Source organism: Galeopterus variegatus, unplaced genomic scaffold (assembly GCF_000696425.1).
Source record: "Galeopterus variegatus unplaced genomic scaffold, G_variegatus-3.0.2 Scaffold11, whole genome shotgun sequence".
NCBI lineage: Eukaryota > Metazoa > Chordata > Mammalia > Dermoptera > Cynocephalidae > Galeopterus > Galeopterus variegatus.
Window position 1 is genome coordinate 1,270,016 of NW_007726122.1, and position 18,580 is coordinate 1,288,595.

The 18,580-nt window shown below is 49.3% G+C and overlaps 1 protein-coding gene across 6 annotated transcripts in view; it reads left to right on the forward strand.

Annotated features, from left to right (window-relative positions):
• Nucleotides 1-18,580, forward strand: part of PAX5 (paired box 5) — a 200,608-nt gene that overhangs the window by 55,243 nt on the left and 126,785 nt on the right. For all 6 annotated transcript variants that reach the window (XM_008588063.1, XM_008588197.1, XM_008587992.1 and 3 more), the window contains one exon: nt 8,179-8,354. In XM_008588063.1, the coding sequence (XP_008586285.1) occupies nt 8,179-8,354 (176 nt within the window). The remainder of the gene's footprint in view (nt 1-8,178; nt 8,355-18,580) is intronic.

Here is an 18,580-nt window from a genome sequence, read left to right on the forward strand (position 1 = left end):
CCCCTCAAGTCTTCTTAGGTTACTCATTCAGTCAGCAAACACTAATTAGCGTCTCTTATGCTCAAGAAGAATCAGACATGGGCTTTGCCCTCAGAGAGCTCATACTCTTAGCAGGGAAGGAAAGAAAATGTGGCAGGTGTTATGCTAAGTATTTTACACTTATTCTTATTCAATTCTTTCATCAACCCCAGGTACCATTATTATCCCATGTTACAGATGAGAAAACAGAGGATTAGAGAAATTAAAGAAGTTGTTCAAATATCATGGGCTCATAAGAGACAGAGTGGGGATTTGAACCTGGGCCTGACTGAGTTCAGTGTCCAGGCATCGCTGGTGTGCTATACCACATTCATCACGTTCATCTTCACTCTGATGCATGTAGGAGGTGTGCAAGTGCTCTGCTGTGTGTTTGCTGCGTGACTTGAGTAAGTTACTTAATCTCTCCATACCAGTTTCCTTAGCTATAAAATGAGAATTCCAAAAGGACCGAGCTCGCAGGATGGGTTGTGAAGAGTAAAATCAAGGCCATAGTGGTAGCCATGTGACTTGCTGAGAAGACCCAGAAGAAAGTGATTAAGTCAGTCTTTGGACTTGGAGGCTACTACCTTCAGAGAGGAGGTAGCTTTTAAGATGAGTCTTGATGGGAACAGAATGAACAGTGGCATCGGGGAGACCCTGACTCGTGCAAGTGCTCTGCTGTGTGTTTGCTGCATGACTTGAGTAAGTTACTTAATCTCTCCATACCAGTTTCCTTAGCTATAAAATGAGAATTCCAAGAGGACCGAGCTCGCAGGATGGGTTGTGAAGAGTAAAATCAAGGCCATAGTGGTAGCCATGTGACTTGCTGAGACGACCCAGGAGAAAGTGATTAAGTCAGTCTTTGGACTTGGAGGCTACTACCTTCAGAGAGGAGATAGCTTTTAAGATGAGTCTTGATGGGAACAGAATGAACAGTGGCATCGGGGAGACCCTGACTGGAGGGGCAGATCATGGAGGCCTGGGGGGGCTTGGGCTTTGTCCCACTGGAGCCTTGGAAGGGTTTTCCTCATGAAAATGATGATGACAGCAGCTAACATTGTTTGGACACTAACTTCGTGCCAGGCACTGTGCAAAGCACATCGGGGGATTATTTCACTTAGTACTTACAAAAGCCCCGTGGACCATCCTGTATACCATTGTTCCCAGTTTACAGGTGAAGAAATGGGGGGCTTTCTTCTCATGAGCTGACATGAGGAATAAAGAGCAGTGTCATGAGCGCTGGATCTGCAGACGAGATCTCGGTACAAATCCCAGCTTCACTATTTATAAGCTGAGTGACCTCAGTGACTCAACCTCTCTGAGCGACCTCAGTGACTCAACCTCTCTGAGCCTTAGTTTTCTCATCTGTAAAATGGGATAAGAATACATACCTCACACAGATGTTCTCAGGACCAACGAAATTAAAGGCTTTGAAAATGTAGTTTGTCCTCTGTATCCGTGGATTCTGCATTCATGGATTCAACAAACTGTGGATCAAAGGTATTTTTTAAACATTGTGTCTGTACTGAAAATGTATGGACTTCTTTTTTTCATTATTCCCTAAACAATACAGTATAACAACTATTTACATTCCATTTACATTGTGTTGGGTATTATAAATAATATAGAGATGATTTAAATTATACAGGAGGATGTGTGTAGGTTATATGCAAATACCATTTTATATTAGGGACCTGAGGCTCCGTGGATTTTGGTATCTGCAGAAGGTCCTGGGACCAATCCCCTGTGTATACCGAGGGATGACTAACTTGGCTGAGTGCCTGGCACTGAACAGTTATCCATCCAGGGTGAGGTCAGGGGGGCTTGGAGACACTTGTGTTCCCATTATCTCTGTTATTCCCCCTTCTTTCTTTGCTGAGGACAGATGATGCTCTCTCAATCTTATGCAGGGAATTTTGCTAACGTAGTCCCAGAACAAATCCCCTGTCCCCTTTCCCCTTTTATAACCCATGGTCATGCCTAGCCCCTCCTATGGAGAAATTCTGGAGCCACTACTGCCCTTAGCAAACTTTAAAAATTGCATCTGAAACAATTTCTTAAAGTTGCAATTAGCATAGTCTGAATTTGGTTGGTCTCTGCTTTATAGATTGCTTTCACAATTAGCCACTGCAGCTACCTGAGGAGACCAACTCCAAGCTCCCTGGGCTCACTTGACCCAAACTGAATGGCCCAGGTGATTCTGACTCTGATCTCCTGTGGCAGATGGCCTGCCAAGACCCGGCTTTACCCCCATTCTCACTGGGGGAGGCAGGTCTGGGAGTACCGTGGGTGCCAGAGTCCTGTGGGTAAGAAGCAGCACACTGACCCGATCTGGAAATGACCTTGGGCCATTGGGTAAGGAGAGGGGTGATGTACTGCATAAAAACAGTATGGGATCTGGGAGTTACTTGCACAATTTCAAAAAGCTTAAGGGTAAATGTATCCCAGTGGGAAAGAAAGAGATTCCATCCTGTTTGTGACTTTTCCCCAGAAACCCCAACAGGCCTTTCCTCACATGTATGTCCATTCCTAAGCCAAATATTGGCAAAGAGAACAGAACCCCCTTGGTTGGCTTCAGTAATCACTTAGTGGTGGAATGGATATTGGGGAGAGGGTCCCTTGCAAAAACTGCACAAACAACCAAAATGGGAAAATAAGTTAATGCTCATTTAATATTATTTAGTAGACAAAATCTAGGTGGATTTTGGAGGAAAAAAGGGTTAGAAATGACTGACTCAGCCTTCTTCGCTTTTAGAGGCCCAGAGAGGGAGAGGAACCTGCCTGGGCTCACACAGTAATTAAGGGCAGAGCTGGGGCTAGAACCCAGGTCTGCTGGCTCCCAACCCTTTTCCCACTGGGCCCTGCCACTGCCCTGCCATGCTGAGGAACAGCTGTGAGGATGAAGGAGGCTCTGTAAGGGCTCTGGCTTTGGTCCGGGCTCTAGAGAAATGGGGCTCTGAGAAAGGCTGGAGGCTGACCCACTGGCTCTAACCTCCTTTCCTGGGGCTCCTCAGCCTCCAACTGAGGCTGCTTTCCAAAGTCCATGGTGCCAGAAGGGATTTTGGAGATCCCTGTTTGTCTTTATTTTTTCCTCCCAGTGAGCATCTGCAGAAGTAAAGTGCATGATGATTTTTAAAGAAACAAACCAGAACCCTTTGAGAAAAATGCAAAACCCCTGAATCTGCTGTGCTCTGAAGAAAACGCAATGGGTTTATGATCTTTTAAGACACACAAGAGACAGCTTTCTCTTGACAGATGGGAATCTGAGGCTATTTTGCTTCCTCCCTCTTTGCGTGACCAGAACCGATTGTGTAAAGCTTTTAGCTTCAAAGCCAGCTTGTGAATAACATTGGTTTAACCTGAAATATAAAGCCAGCATTTCTTTGCTCCCTGAGACGGAGCTTCCTGCCCCTTGCTCCCCTGAAGCTGGCTTCCAGAATGTTAATTCTATGAGCCATGGTTGACTAAGCCCAGCACTGGGTCTATTACATATTATTTGATTTGGAGTAGAAAAAAAATGATTTAAAGATACCATGCCCCATGTATACCTTTGTACTTTTGCCCATGTCTGTTCATATATTTAAGCATACCATTCACATTGTGAGTTCAGATTTTTCTGGCTGGAATAAGATGGGAATGAGCACTTGTATAGCCTGCCTCCAAGACCACATTCTCTGTTAAGTCAGACAGCATCTTTGCAGTGCACGTGAAAAATGCTATGGAAGTTTACACGGGAGGCCTGGAGGTTTAGACCTGCCCTTGTGCAGGGGATGATTTTTGGTATTCATTTTTGTAGCTATCTCTGAGCATAGAATCTGTTTGGCCCATTCTCACTGTGTGCTGACTGCGTGCACCCAGGAGCAGGTCAGCATGTCCCTGCCCTCTACGAACCATGCACTTTTTGTCGGGGTACTTATCTTAGTTGATACTTGCACTGTTACCAGTCTGATTATTTTTCAATTAATGTTTGCCTTCTCTACTGAGCATAATTCTGTGAGGACAAGGACTGAGTCAGCTTTTACCAATCGCTGTATCCCTAACATTAGTGCTCACTAAGTGTGGTTGAGGGAAGAATGAATGAGTGAATGAGGCCACAAGGAGGGATCCTGACATTTGCAGACCAGAAGAGCACAGTGAAGGGCTGTTGTAACAAGTATTTGTTCATTTATTCCACAAATATTCCCTGCAGCGGAGACAGAGAGGAATTATCTGTTCAATGTGGGAGTGAAGGACCCAGTGGACTTGGCTCCTAAGATAAGGGAGAAAGTAGTCAGAGCCCAAAGAACGGGAGACAGAGAAACTGGCAGGGGAATGAAGGAAGGCGTCCTGGAGGAGGAGGCATGTGTGCTTGCAGGTTGTATCTGTCCTGGGAAACAATGCACATATCAATGAGGAATGTTTTCATTCCATGTGGGCACGTTGGGTCACCTGTGGCTGACAGGTCAACTCCAGCGCATCACCTTCAAACACCCACAAATGCAAAATGTTATCTTTGTACGTCCCTAGTCTCTACCAAAAGATGAGGCTTGGGAGTGGAGTTTGGAAAGTATGGCCTGACCTAAAGGAATGAGCAGTTCAGGCTCTGGGACTGAGAAGTGAGGGAGGCGATTGTTTCCCCAGCCCCCTCCCATGGTTCCCACGGCTCCCATGGTGAGGCTCAGATTGTCTCTGTGGCCTCCTGGCCTCTGTGGCTGTCTGGCTCAGCCCCTGCCAGCCTCTGCAGATTCTCCTGGGGTCTCTTCCCTCACTCCCCTTGTTCCTTTCACCTCCTTCCTCCCTAGGGCCCTTGGCTGGGCAATCTCCTCTGCCGGACATACCCTCTCCCACCACCCTCTTTGCCCTGCTGAGTCCTCACCCTCTACTCTCACTCCAGCCTGGCTCCCCTGCAAAGGCTTCTCTGGCCTCTCCCCCATTAAACATGGTCAGTTGTATCTATTTCTGTGCACTTTTTTCTCCTTAACATCAATCACAGTTTGAAATCCTATGTTTATCTGTGTGATCACCGACTAATGTGGGCTGCCCTCTCCAGATGGTAAGGAGAGGCCTGTTTCAGTCATCACTGTATCCCCTCTTATTATTTTATTTTTAAAATTCATTAATTTTTAAAATATTACCTGGTACAGAGTAAACATTTAACAATCTTTGTTAAGTCAAGGAATACATGACTATGTATTTAGGAGTGCCACAAGCCTTCTTAAGGAAATGACAAACTTGAGCCATTTTCTGTACAAAGTAACAGAGTAGATATCACCTCCCTCGGTAGAGGGGCTGGCCAGGGAGTGATCACAGGTGAGGGTGAGCCTGGAGAGGCAGGCTCTTCCCAGCTCACCGTCCTCCACTGGCAGTGTCCACATCACTGAGACAGCCTGGGTGTTCCTACAGGCTCAGCCCATGGGTGCCCTCGCTGACTTTCTGAAAGCCAGAGCAAGACGCAGCCCATCCTCTTCCTGGAAGACTCTGCAGAGGTCAGTGCAGGTCCTGGCGAGGCTGCCTGTGTTCAGAGTATGTGTAGTGTCCTCAGGTGGAGGGTCTCCATGGACCCCTGGCGCATACACTTGAGTTGGCACTGTGCTATGAGCCTTTACTATATGCTGGGCCCTACTCAGTGACCACATAGTGACCTTGCCCACAGTGGCTGTCAGTCGAGCCACCTTCTCTGAACTTCCCCAGTGGCTCTATCCTTCCAGGGCTCTGAGCTGTGGAAAGAGCCTCAGCCTGGGCATCCCATGGGAGAGGGATTGAGCCCATGGACATCTGTGGGAGGAAGGCCTGGCACCTGGGAGAAACCTCCCGGAGGGGCAGAGCTGGGGCATGTCTGATGGAGCAGCCTGAGTGGGAGAGAAGAGTTGGGCACTGCCCAGCAGGGAGCAGAGTGAGGCCCAGGAACTGGCTGACAGGAAGGAGGCTTCACTAGGAGCTTGGGGCCTGGGGAGTGCAATTGAAGTTGGTGGACAGAGAGAAGTCTCTGAAAAGTGGATGTAGTCTCTCTGGCAGGGAGAAACTGGGGAGCACTGGGGATCATAGCCAAGGTCAAGCTTTGTCAGGAGTGTCTGTGACTGGGGTGACCGGGCAAAGCAATAGCTGAGTAGGAGCGAGCTGAACCATCCGCTCTGGGATGTGTACATGTGCATGGAAACTTTGCCAACAGGGTCATTTGGTGTGGATGCTAAACAATGGAAGAACACCACTGGGCAGACAGACTGGACCATGAACCCCCACATCCTGCTAGTCTTGGTGACCTTGTGGGAATGGTCCTCATGCGGATGGGCCATGATGGAAGAAGTGTCTCTAAGGATGATATCTTGTGGGCAGGAGTAGGCACCTGTCTTGTGGAAGGCCAGTGTCACAGGCTGCCAGAGGAGGAAACCAGGCTTAAGGCTGGGGGACACTGGTCAGAGAGACCAGCTTCTGCCTTGGCCCACAGGTGGGGGTACCTGGTCATTCAGGCTATGGCCCAGCCTATGGTATCCTCATGGGTCCAAATTGATGTGAGATCTATTTTCTCAGGGGGCTCATGAGCCACCTCCGAAGTCCCTTCCCTTAGAGGACACTGGGTCCTCTGAGCTGCTGGCCTCCATGGGGACTCTGAAAGGCTAACACTCATGTGAACCCCCGAACCTGGTGTCACTGTTCAGATGTCAACCCTGCATTGCAGTTGCCCCTGCACAGGACAGTGGAGGCAGCACTGACCTTTCGCTGCATCTCAGTGACACAGGAGCCCATTGCTTCATGCTCCTTGATTTGGCCTCATTCCTTCCGTGGGTGAGATTTTGAGATGATGGATGAAGTCCAGGGTGGCAGAGTGCTGGCGGGGACCAGGGGCTGCCCCAGGCCTTTTGTAAGGGTTTCTTTCAGCACGAGAGCTGATCATGCCGCTGTTCCCCAGGGCTTCCCAATGGCACAGGCAGATGCCCTGTGCTGGGCTTGGCTTTCAACAGTGCCTCTGGTCAGCCCCACATGAGCATTGTGGCCCTAGAGAGCCCTGGGCAATGATGTGCCCCCAAGGCCATTTCCTCAGTTCATTTCAAACAGTTCAAGCCCAAGACTCACCAAAGATATTTCATCCCATTTGCCTTTTTTATTGATAATTCACAATATTTTCCTTGAGATGTAACCATCGTTTCTAGAGTCTGCTACAGTGTGAATAGTTAACAATATAGAACACATAGAGAATTTAATCTTGTACTTTCTTAATTTACATTTTTGAATAGGCAACACACTTAAAGTTCTGAGACAAAACAAAAGCAAACAAGAAGCACGCTGTGAAGTCTCTCCGCTCTCCTCCGTCCGCTCCGTTCCTACCTCCCTGAATGGGTGACCACTCTAGGTGTTTCTCACATATCCCTTGGATAGGGATATTATAGAAAGTCTTATTTGCTTCCTCTTTTACACCAAGGTTGTGTATTATACGTGCTGTACTGCACCTCGTTGATTTATTTTCACATAACAATGTATCTTGAAGATCTTTCCATGGTGACCCTCGAGGCAGTCCACATTCCTCGTTGTTGCCGCACAGTGTTCTGGGATGCAGGTGTGCCCTGGCTTAGTTAACCAATCCCCTACAAATAAACTCGGGTTGTCTCCAGTCTCTTGCTGCAAGAACTTTGTACATACGTCACTTGCCATACAAATGTTCTAACCAGCCAGTCTTCTTCCTAGTAGTGTTTTGTTGACTGGTCACATGATGTGGTAGCAAATGTCCAGGGTAAGGACATTAGCTCTAGGAAAACCTGTACCTTCAAGGAGGGTCTTCAGTACAGAAGGGGCAGTAGCACCTGGTTACTAAGCCTCTGAGTCAGTCTGAGCTTGAATCCTCAGGCAAATCACTCAATCTCTGTAGGTCTCAGTGTCCTCATCTGTAAGATGGGGAAAATAATAACATCGTTGGGGGTCATAGTGAGGATTAGATGAGATGACACATGTAAAAAGGCTTTGCACAGTGTCTGGCACATGGCTATGGAGGCTGGCTCTGCACCCACCAGCAGGTGACTTTGGGCAAGGCCTACCCTTACCTGAGCACCTGCCTGTTTCCTCTCTTGTCAGGGAGGGAGCTGGACTCAAGGGTCTCTCAGGCCCTCTTCCCAGTCTCAGGGTCTGGCCTGTTTTTCTTTAGCAGCTTGGATAACCTCCACTCACCTTCCTCTTTTGTGCTCATCAAAGGTATTCAGGAGTCTCCGGTGCCGAATGGCCACTCACTCCCGGGCAGAGATTTCCTCCGGAAGCAGATGCGGGGAGAGCTGTTCACGCAGCAGCAGCTGGAGGTGCTGGACCGTGTGTTTGAGAGGCAGCACTACTCGGACATCTTCACTACCACGGAGCCCATCAAGCCTGAGCAGGTACACCCTGTGACCCCCGCCCACCACTCCTGCCACTGTGGGGCAGGCCCGGGGCACTCTCCCGAGGGCAGAGGCGCCAGGTCCTGCTCAAAGTGGGCTTTTCATTGTTCTTGGCCACTCACAACCCCCAACGAGGTCTGGGGCTCCGGCAGCTTCTTGTCTGCTGCCTCCATCTCTTTGGCCAGCCAGGGCATGGTGACTTGTCTGGCTGTTCTGCCGCTGCCAAGCGGCGTCCTTTCCCAGGGCTCTTTGGACGGGGGGATGCAATGATCTCCTGGGCCACTTGAGATTGTCTTGGATCATTATCCCATCAGTTGGGTGATGGTTGAAATTTGTAACCACCCTCTGGCCTGGGGGCTCACTGGCTATAAACCATGTTATGATAGTACCAGTGTGTACCCCACTTTCAGCCCTCTTGTCAGGTCACCCTGTTTTTAGAGATTGAATCCAAGAGTCTGGAGATGAAGAAGTGACTGACAGACTCCCAGCTGGGTTATCTGCAAGAGAGGGAAGGAAGCAGGGTGCCACTTTTGCTGACCAGCCAGCCTGCTGTGGCCCCAGGCAGAGGTGCAGACACTACCTGTAGCTGTAGAGATAGGACCAGAAAGGCTACAGTGAGAGGCTCTTGGGGCCTGATTAAGGTCTCTATAGTACCAAATTCAACTCAGGATAATATTCTTTGATGCCATCTGTGCCAGGCACCGGGAACTAAGACATGGTTCTGGCCTGCCGAGAGCTCCCTCTGGTGGGTGAGTGAGAGATACCCTATGGGCGATAATTTTCCCCAGCACTTTCCCAGCTGGTACTGGTGGTGAGGCCTGGCCTCGCTCAGCTTCCTCTGAATGCAAATTAGATGATACTTCTGAAGTTTTTCTAAAGGGCCAATAAAAACAGTGTAAGCCACGTGCACAAGCTCCCATGGAGAGGTGAGGTGCTGGAAGGGAACTTGTGTGGAGAGGAGCGAGCAAGGCCTCCAGTGCCACCATCTTATGCCAGTCTGGCCATCTCAGAGCAGTTCCTATGAGGGCTCTTACGAACCATTTAGCCACTTTGTTTTCAGATGGGGAAACTGAGGCCCAGAGAAGCAAAGTGACTTGCCTAAAACCACCCAACAAGTCATGTGCAATACCCAGAGGGCTGTGGATTACAGGTGTGCTTGGTGCCGAGGAGGAGATGTCTAAGGTTCTCCAAGAGCCTAAAGCAGAAACTGAGCCAGCCTGGAGGCCACAGTGGCTTCCTAGGGGAGATGCATTCATGCTGAGCCCTGAAGGAGTTGGGCAGAACAAGGAGAAGGGATGCAGGGGTGGAGGGAACGTGCCTGCCAGAGGGAACAGTGAGTGCAAAGGCCCGGAGGTGAGGAGGGCGTTGCAGGAGTGAGGAGAGGAAAGAGAGCCAGTGTGGCTGGGTGCAGGGAACAGGGTGGGAGGTGATGTTGGAGAGATGGGCCTGCTCTTGTAGACCACGGTGGGGATTCCGGTCCTTCTCTTTTAAGTGGAGTGAAGACTGTGCTGGGAATGATGTCGTTGTAGGTGCTGGACAGAGCTGGTGCTGCACACTCTAGATCCTGGGGTTTGGGGAGAAGAGTCTGTTTCTGTCACAAACAGCCTCTCCCTACTGCTCAGTTTCATCTGACACAGGAGTAGAAGGAGGGGACTCAATCAGGAAAATTTCTTGGATGAGGCCTACCTTTCCCTCCAGAATCTGGGAGAAAATTTATCCTCTAACCAATGACAAGATCACATAATTTTAGAGCTAGCAGGGTCTATGGAGGCAAGCTTTTGATGCCCTCATTTTTTAGAGGTCCAGAGAGAGGACAGGGCTTGTCTGAGGTCACCCAGCAAGTGAGTGGTGAAGAGGAAGGGCCTGGGCTTCTGCACTCAGCCTGCCTCCACAGCACAAAGCCTCAGCATTTCTTTTAAGCCCCATTTACTTAACACAGACATTCAGTTTTAGGGATTCTCTGTGTTCCACATTATTCTCACAGAAACTCAGAATCTGAATCATAGTTCATTTAATTAGAATGCCCAGAAAGACTGGGCAGAGACTGTGGAGTAATTGGGAGGAGTCCAGAAGCCAGCCACGTATTCATTCACTCAGTTGCTCAGACACTCACATACTCATTATCCAACATGTTTCTTGCATGTGGACTGTGAGCCTGGCACAGTGCCACGTATTTAGGGGACGGAGGGCTGAGTCAGGCATCAGCTCTGTCTGCCGTCTCACAGGGGCATTGTGACATGGACTCAAAACCCACCTGACAAGAGAGAAGCTTCTGTGGGTCCTGACAAAATGTTGAACCAGGGAAGGAGACGCTGCCTCAGTTGGTGGCATCAAGGAGAATGGTATGGATGGGGGGTCTTGAAGGACAGGTCCAATGGGCTCATGTAGAGATGGAAACCTGAGGGGAAGGGACCAGAATTACAAACTCTGTGTGGGCTCTGTTTCCAGCAGTGTCCTTCAGAATGATGCGGGCACGTCTGTGGGTGTCTCTGACTGTGTGGGCTCTGAGGCGGGGCCTGCAGACAAACGGTGCAGCAGGATAATGACTGACTCAGTGTTTTCTGGTTAATCTGCTTCGCCTCCCATTAATGTGCCTTAATGAGGAGAGATGGAAGGTGAGGCCACAGGGCTGCCCTGCACACACACAGGCACTGGACTATGAATGACATACCCTCGCGCCCGACTCCCAATCATTTTGGACAAATGATGGCCCAAGGGAGGGGCCACGGACCGGGAAGGGATGCACACCAAGGGTATGGGTTCCTTGAGCCCCCATGCTCTCTCTCTGCAAGGTGCTTATTCCGCAGGCCTTGCTGTGTGAGCCCCACAGCAGCATGGCGGTGGCGCCAGGAAGGAGGCCCTGAGCTGCTGGCCACGGAGGCTGGCCACCTTCCATTTGCAAGCAGATCAAGCTGTCTAAGTCTGTGTCTCTGTGGCCTGGTGGCCTAGGTGGGGGCCTTGCTGTCATTTTCACTAGGCAGCCTTGTGGGGAAGAAAGAGCATTTACTGGCCCTGGAGTTGGGGGAGCTTGATTTGAGTCCTGGCTCTGCCCTGTTGAGCAATTCACTTTTTCTCTGGACTTCAGTTTCCACATCTTTGGTAGTAGTGATCATGAAATTGATGGCAGCAACAACAACAGCAGCCGCAACAGCCTAACAATAGCAACACGACATTCCTCACCTCTGCATGATCATGGACGGTTTTCAAAGGTCTTTCACATCCAGTGTCTCATGGGACCCTCCATTTAAATGCGCACTAAGCAGGCTGGGCAAAGTTTGTGAGCCCCATTTTATAGATGGGAACTTTTTTCTCCCAGAGATTCACCCTATTTTCAGGCCCAGGGAGTTTCTAGGATTGTTGAGGCCACAAGGCTGGAAACTGGCCTCGGGATCTTCTGTCTTCATCTTATACAAGATGATTCCATGGGCTTCCATGTCCCAGACGATTCTAGGAGCCAGTTTGTTGACTGGTTGGTTTTCTGACTGGCCTTCTGCAGCTAGAGCCTGCCTGTCATTCCAGGCCTCTCGGAGTCTTGCATTGGCTTGGAGAGGTCACATCCTTCCGAATCACCCTCCCCGCCCACGGTTAGAACAGCCGTTCTTCAGGGCCAGGCGGGGCTCCTGCCTATCTCTTCCGTGAGCTCAGAGCCTGCCCCCACCTTGCTGTTTTCCCACCAAGATCTGCTCTGGCTACTGGCTTTCATAGGGAAACCTAGTAAACCCTTTGCCTGAGTGGAAGGGGTTAATGTAGACCCACTCCTGGGCAATGAAACACTTCCTTTTCAAAATGGTTATTGAAAAAGCAATTCTGTTTTCCCTACATGTGGAGTAAGTAAAAATCACCTTGGAGGAGGAGAAGAAAAAAAGAAACTGCTGGGGTGTGTGTGTGTGTGTGTGTGTGTGTGTGTGTGAAAAAGAAACTGTGTGTGTGTGTGTGTGTGTGTGTGAAAAAGAAACTGCTGTGTGTGTGTGTGTGTGTGTGTGTTTCCAGCAGTGGAATCTGTTTCAGTAAAACTCGCATTGACGCTGTCGTGGGCGCTGGGCTCCTGGCGGGAGCGGGTCCCTCCTCCGGCTGCCACAGGAAGGCCGCTGCCGAGCACAGCCTGCCGTATTTACTCTCGGCAGACTATTAACCAACACCAGGCTATTAATCTGGCTTTTGAGCCTTCACTAAAGCCCATAAAAGCTCACAGTTGTCAAATGGAGTTCATTTTAATTTCCTTTCAATCACAGTAAATTATTCAGGTGATAAATCAGCTGGAGCAGCCTCCTGGCTGTAATAGAAACCCTAATTCCTGGCTAATTATCCAGCCCATTGCTGCCAACAGATCAATACGGGCGCAAAATGGAACAGGCCCAGGGCCCTCCCTCCCATCCAGCCAGAGACAGAGAGACAGCTGGGGAAGGGGGACGTGCTGCTGACCTCCCAGGAAGTTCAAAGGTCACTGGGGGTTAAACCAGGAGAAGGCCTGTCCCTTGTCTAACAGAGGAAGCCATCAGAACTGCCTCCGGCTCTCATAAGCTGCTTTGCACTCTGAATGGTAGCATTTCTTCAGGCTGGTGGCTGGATGGAATTCTAGTGTTGCCACTCCTGTGGGCATCCTGTTCCTGGAAAGGGGCAGGTTTGTGTTTCTGAGCATGATTGAGCTTGGTCATCAGGGATGGCCTGAGCCCCGGCCATGAGTCAGGAAAAGGGCTGGCACTGTGGGGAGAAGGATGAGGCCCTGGACAGGTTTCCTTTCTTCAGGGAGCTCATTTTCCTCCACAGTGAATCCATGTCCCTCTATGAGGAGGTGGGGGAGAGGGGACAGAGGTGAGGAGACAGATGTGCCAGGCCAAGAAAGGGGGAGGCTTCCTGGAGGAGGTGCCCTGAGGGTGGCAGATGTGGAGGTGGTGGAGAGCTGGCTGGAGAGGGTGTGCCAGGTGGAAGGAGCAGCACGGGCAAGGGCACAGAGGGATGCAGGTGTGGGCAGGGAGCTGCATGCAGGGGCCTCGGTGGTTGGGATGTGGGGTGAGTGAAAGGAAGTCCACGGCAGTGGGGGCTAGAGAAGCAAGAGGGGACCCAAACCCCAGAGGGCTGGAATGAGGACGTGAGGAGGTTTGACTTTGCTCTGGGGACACCGTGCCCCACGCAGCCCTGGGGCTGTGGCCTGGACTGTTCTGCTCACGTTGGAAGCCACCTTCACTGGGACCTCTTGCCTCTTACCCTGTGCCATTGTTGGAACTTTTTCTTCCTGAAGCCCGTCCCCACATAAGAGCCCTTCATGGTTTCCCACCACTTCACACCCAGCCCCAGACCTTCTTCCCCTTCACAACCCTTCCCCGCCTCCATGTCCCTCTGCTTGCCCATGAAAAGGTCTGGCTGGGCCAGGCCTCACCCTCCCTGGGCTCACACATGCTGGCTGCTCCTCTGTCCGAGGGGCTACTGACGGTAGCCCTACCTCTCCCAGGGCTGGCGTGTGCATGCACGCGTGTGTACATGAGCACGTGAACACCAGGGGATGGCTCTGAACACGCTCGGTAGCGGGTGCTGTAGTTACTGTTACTTTCTTCATGTTGTTCACACTCTAAGCTCCTCCTCGCTGTTTCCCTGCATGGAACATTCTTTCAGCCTGTTTCCGAATCCTACCCTGTCTAGGCCCAGCAGGAGTCCTGCCTGCCCTGTGAGACCTTCACTGACCCACTTCGGTGACTTGTCTCTTGTCTGAGCGCACAAATGCATTGGGTTTTAATTATTGCTGTAGCAACTGTTGTAGCTACTGTGTATTCATTGCTTATCATGTGCCTGGCTCTATTCTGAAGAGAATCTTACTTGCTCCATCTCATTACAAAGTCACAACCACTCCTATGGTCCCATTGTGCAGACAGGACAACTGAGGCTTAGTGAGATTAGTGCAGTGACTTAGCCAAGGGCACATAGTAAGTACAGAGCCAAGATCGGAAGCCAAGTCCCTGGCTCCAGAGCCCAGGCTGGTAGCCACGGGACTACCCCCAGTTTCAGCACAGTCAGGCTGCCCATTGGTTCTTAGAGGTGGGCAGTTTCTTGGGGATACAACATGGAGGTACAGTCTACTCATGCTGGGAGCTGAACATGAGTTAGGAGGTGCTGAGCTGTACACAAACCAGTGTGGTCTCTGGAGGTAATGAGCAGCAGTCGGGGTGGTGACTGTCCTGTTCTAATCTGAGCTGACTCGTTGCCCTCATCTTGCCTTTCCCCTTGCAGGGCTGTGCTCACAAGGCTCCTCCTTGTGGTGTAGTGAGTTTCCTGTCACCAGAGACATGCAAGTAGAATCTATCCTTTTTCATATATGCCATATTAGAAGTTTAAGAATCCAGAGTGCTTGATAATGTAAATGCCAAGGTTCTTCCAACTCGAAAGAATGATTCTAAAGATAGGAAGTGAGAAGGGTCTGGTGGGAAGAGCAGGCATCAAAAGTAGAAGACCCTTTACACTGAAGCGTACGGGTGGGCACTGAAGGGCAGTCCCCAGGAGTCCTCACTAGAGTGGACAGCGAGGGTCAGCTTGGGCCACAGGGGACCATAGCCTTGAGCAGCAAAGGAGTGGAGGCTGCAAGGTCTTGGGAGCCCGTGGAGGACTCCAGCTCTTGTAGTACACAGAGCAGGGCTGGAGTTTCTGGTGAAGATGCCAGGCCAGAGGTCTGGATACTGGTGGCTGTTCGCCACCTCATTGCCTACAGATGGTACCTGGCATCCTCTGCCTGGGACTTCAGGGCCGGGTCCCATGGGAGAGTGGAACTGGTAAGTGTGGGAGGCAGAAAGTGGTATGTGAGGCAGTTAGTGAGGTGGTGGGGGCCAGATGTGAGGGGGCTTGCGGGACAGGGATAGGGCCTTGGGTTTTATCTTGAGAGCTAGGAGCAGCCTCTGCAAGATTCTAAACTAGGGAATAATCACGATTCAGTCCAACACAGATTAGAAGATTATTCTGGCTGCTGTGAGGAGACTTGGAGGGTTGGGGGACCAGATGGCTATTGCTAAGGTACAGAAGATGTTGCTGTACCCTTGGCTGGCCTTCTCTACAGTCCGTGGCATTGCCCAGGAACTGTGGCCATGATGCAGTGCTTCTGCCCTCTCCCCTCCACCCCAACCTCCTCCGACCTATCCCCAACCCCCAACTCTCTAGCCAGGCCCTCAGGGTCACTAGAGTTGAGCTCAAATTTGATTTTGAACTTCCTGATGGTCAAAGCAAAATGGGAAACAGTTTTGTTCTTCTCATTGTCCACCAGGGGAAGATAAGCCAATTCTTCAAAAGAAGCTGTGTTTTTTACTGACAGAGTGAAAATTTTCACGTCGGTTTCTAGTGGTCACAGTCCTCAACAGCACATGCAGAGGTCCTGCAGCAGGTTTTATAGGGCTCTCTCTCATAGGTGAATGTAATGACCACGTGTTAATCAGTGCATTTCTGCAGGCTGTGGCCACATGGCTCAATGTGGCCTTTCTAATATGCAGTCTTTGTAATAGCCCAATTCAAACAGAAAAATCCCAGACACTCTGGGGCAGCCCTTCCTAGATTTTCTGATTTGATGGTCCAGGAGGATGTGCTACTACCTTGGGGCTTTGAGACCTCCTGCTACCAAAAGTGTACCCCTGGGAAAGTGTTCTCCCCAGTTGGAGAAGTTTCAGTCTATAGAAAGGCACCTCAGATGGTCACCGTCAACCCAACTCCACCAGCTCAGCTCTTGATGAGAACAAGAATTTAGTAGTTTGCATTTGACTTCTTTGATGAGGTGTGTGGGGACCTGGGGATGTTGAAGGAGGGAGGAGTCATATGTTTTAGATGTTAAAGAAGCAGATGGTAGACTGGACATGCTTTTGTTCAGGACTTGCCAATCTTTTCCATGGCAGAGCACACATAGATGATGTTGATATTTGTATGGCACACTGGGGTAAACAGAGGGAGCTTGTGGCTGGAGGCATCTGGCCTGCAGGCTTTGGCTTCCCCAAGTCCCACTGGTCACCCAAAGGCAGAGAGGACTTCATATCCCGGCACACTATTTGGGAGGCTCTGTTTTTATGGACAGTAAAAGTTGAGGTTTGGGTGGAGCTTTGCATCTTCCTTGTCCTCCTCTCTAGGGTCGCCAGCCTAGGGAAAATAGACAAGGTACTGATTTGGGTATCTGAGCAAGTACTCAAATACTCCATACCTTCTCAGCCATTTCTGGAATTCTTTGAAAACCTGAGTTGGACAGCACCACTCATGCCAGAGGAGACCCAAGTGAAGCTTTTGGCACATTATCTGAATCTTACTGTCTTGTAGAGCAGACCCTCCATAGCTCCCACATAGTTGCAGGTAGAGAAAGATGGAAAAGAGACATGGCTGGGATTTCCCATGGGAAGCAGGCATGGCTTGACCTTGTTGCTACCTGGAAGCCTGAAGTTCCAGAGGAAGACTTCTGACCTCCAAGGCATAGCGATGCCACCCACTAGTGAACAAGGCTCAGTGAATGTCCTGGGCTCTGACCAGTCAGATGAGTGACTCCTCTTGTTGCAGAGGGAGTGGTCAGAGCAGGGAGGGGAGAGAAGTTCTCATCCCAGTTCCTCTGAGCATGGGGAGAAGGGGTAGAAATCTCTTCCTGAACACTGAGATTCTAAAGCAAGATTTAACTTGGATGTCATCTTGCCTTCAGAATGAGACATGGATTATTCTGGAATTCTTGCTCCCTAGATCTCTAAAGATCCTGGGTGCTTCTAGACCAGCCATATTCTCCCATATACTTCTAATGTCATCATTTCAAAGTGAACCAAAGGTGAAGAGTACATGGACACTGTGGGGCCTCAGCCCTCTTCCCTTCCCCTGCTGTCTAGAGTCTTGCTTGGGCATGCCCATTTGTTCCTAAACAACTTTTAAAATATTTTCTAAACAACTGAATATTCTGAGTATTCTTTGTCTTCTTGTGGATTAAGCACAAAGGTGGTTTTTCAAGAAGATCATTCTGCCTGTTTTGCAAGACTAGGTAATGTTTGAGGGCATGCTGAGCAAGTTGCATAGGGTAAAAAACATGGGCACCTGGGCTTTGGTGATGGCTCTTGGGCTAGTCTCTCTGGGTCATGGTTTCTGCATTTGGGGTGGGGTCGGACTGGGTCATCCTTCAGATCCATCCCAGCCCTGACATTCTGTGAGTGATAAAACAAATTGGAAATCCATCTCTTATTTTTATTTTGACTTGTTTATAGTTTTTCCTCCTGTCTGTTCCACTCTTTTTGTTGACAGGCAAATTCTGTGTATGGGGGGTTTAAAGATTACAAGCAAATTGTCAAAGAGCTGCCTGCACCTTGCTGAGATGTTCTTTCATTCATTTATTCATTCATTCATCCAGGAAATTTTTACAGATATGCCCTGTCAGTGACATTGACCACCTGTGCTGTGCCGTGTGGCATAAAGTAACAGCAATTGATGCAGCCAAAGGTACTGTGTGAGAATTGACTATTGGTAGAGATATTTTCCCCCAACAAGGCTAACCAATATTTGCAATTAAAAATAAAGACAAAAGAACAGATAATTCTAGTCCTATAGCTTGTTTGTTTTTAAGATGCACTGGAAGTTTGGCTTAAGAAATTTGGCTATTCACAAATCTCTTAAAAAAACCCACCACAACAAAAACAAACTTTTATTGTTCTGTAAATTATTTTTTAAAAAGTAGATTTCTGGTTCTGATAACAAAGTCTGAGCTATTGTAGGTTCCCCTGCCATCTCAAACAATAGAAACACTTGGTCAAATATAACAATAAAATATTTTTGATATATATCTGTGGTTGGAAGAAAGAGAAGAAATCCTCAGGGGCTGGAAATTAAGAGGGAGGTCAGAGCCAGAACTTTTAACTGTATGAGCTAATGTTCTGGTGCTCCAGGGTGCCAGTCCTGGATATAGTTCCTACTGAACAGTGGCTGGGCTTTTGATGCTGATGTTGGGACAAAAGATATGGCCTTAGACCTATGTGATATGGGAGTTGGAACTGAAACTCCTTCAAAAAACTTGGTAGGACTGTACTTCCCATGAAATGGGTGCTAGGCACATTTCACCTACAGGCCGGGCAGGGGAGCAGTAAGGAAATTCGATTCTGTGTGAGACTTAGAGTAGAACAAATGTTTTCCATGGGAAGTTTAAATCCCAAGCCTATGTCACATACAGGTGTGGCATCTCACTTTACATTATTCATAAGAAACCCAAGAATAGAAACTAATATAAAAACTGAATGTGTATCAGTGAA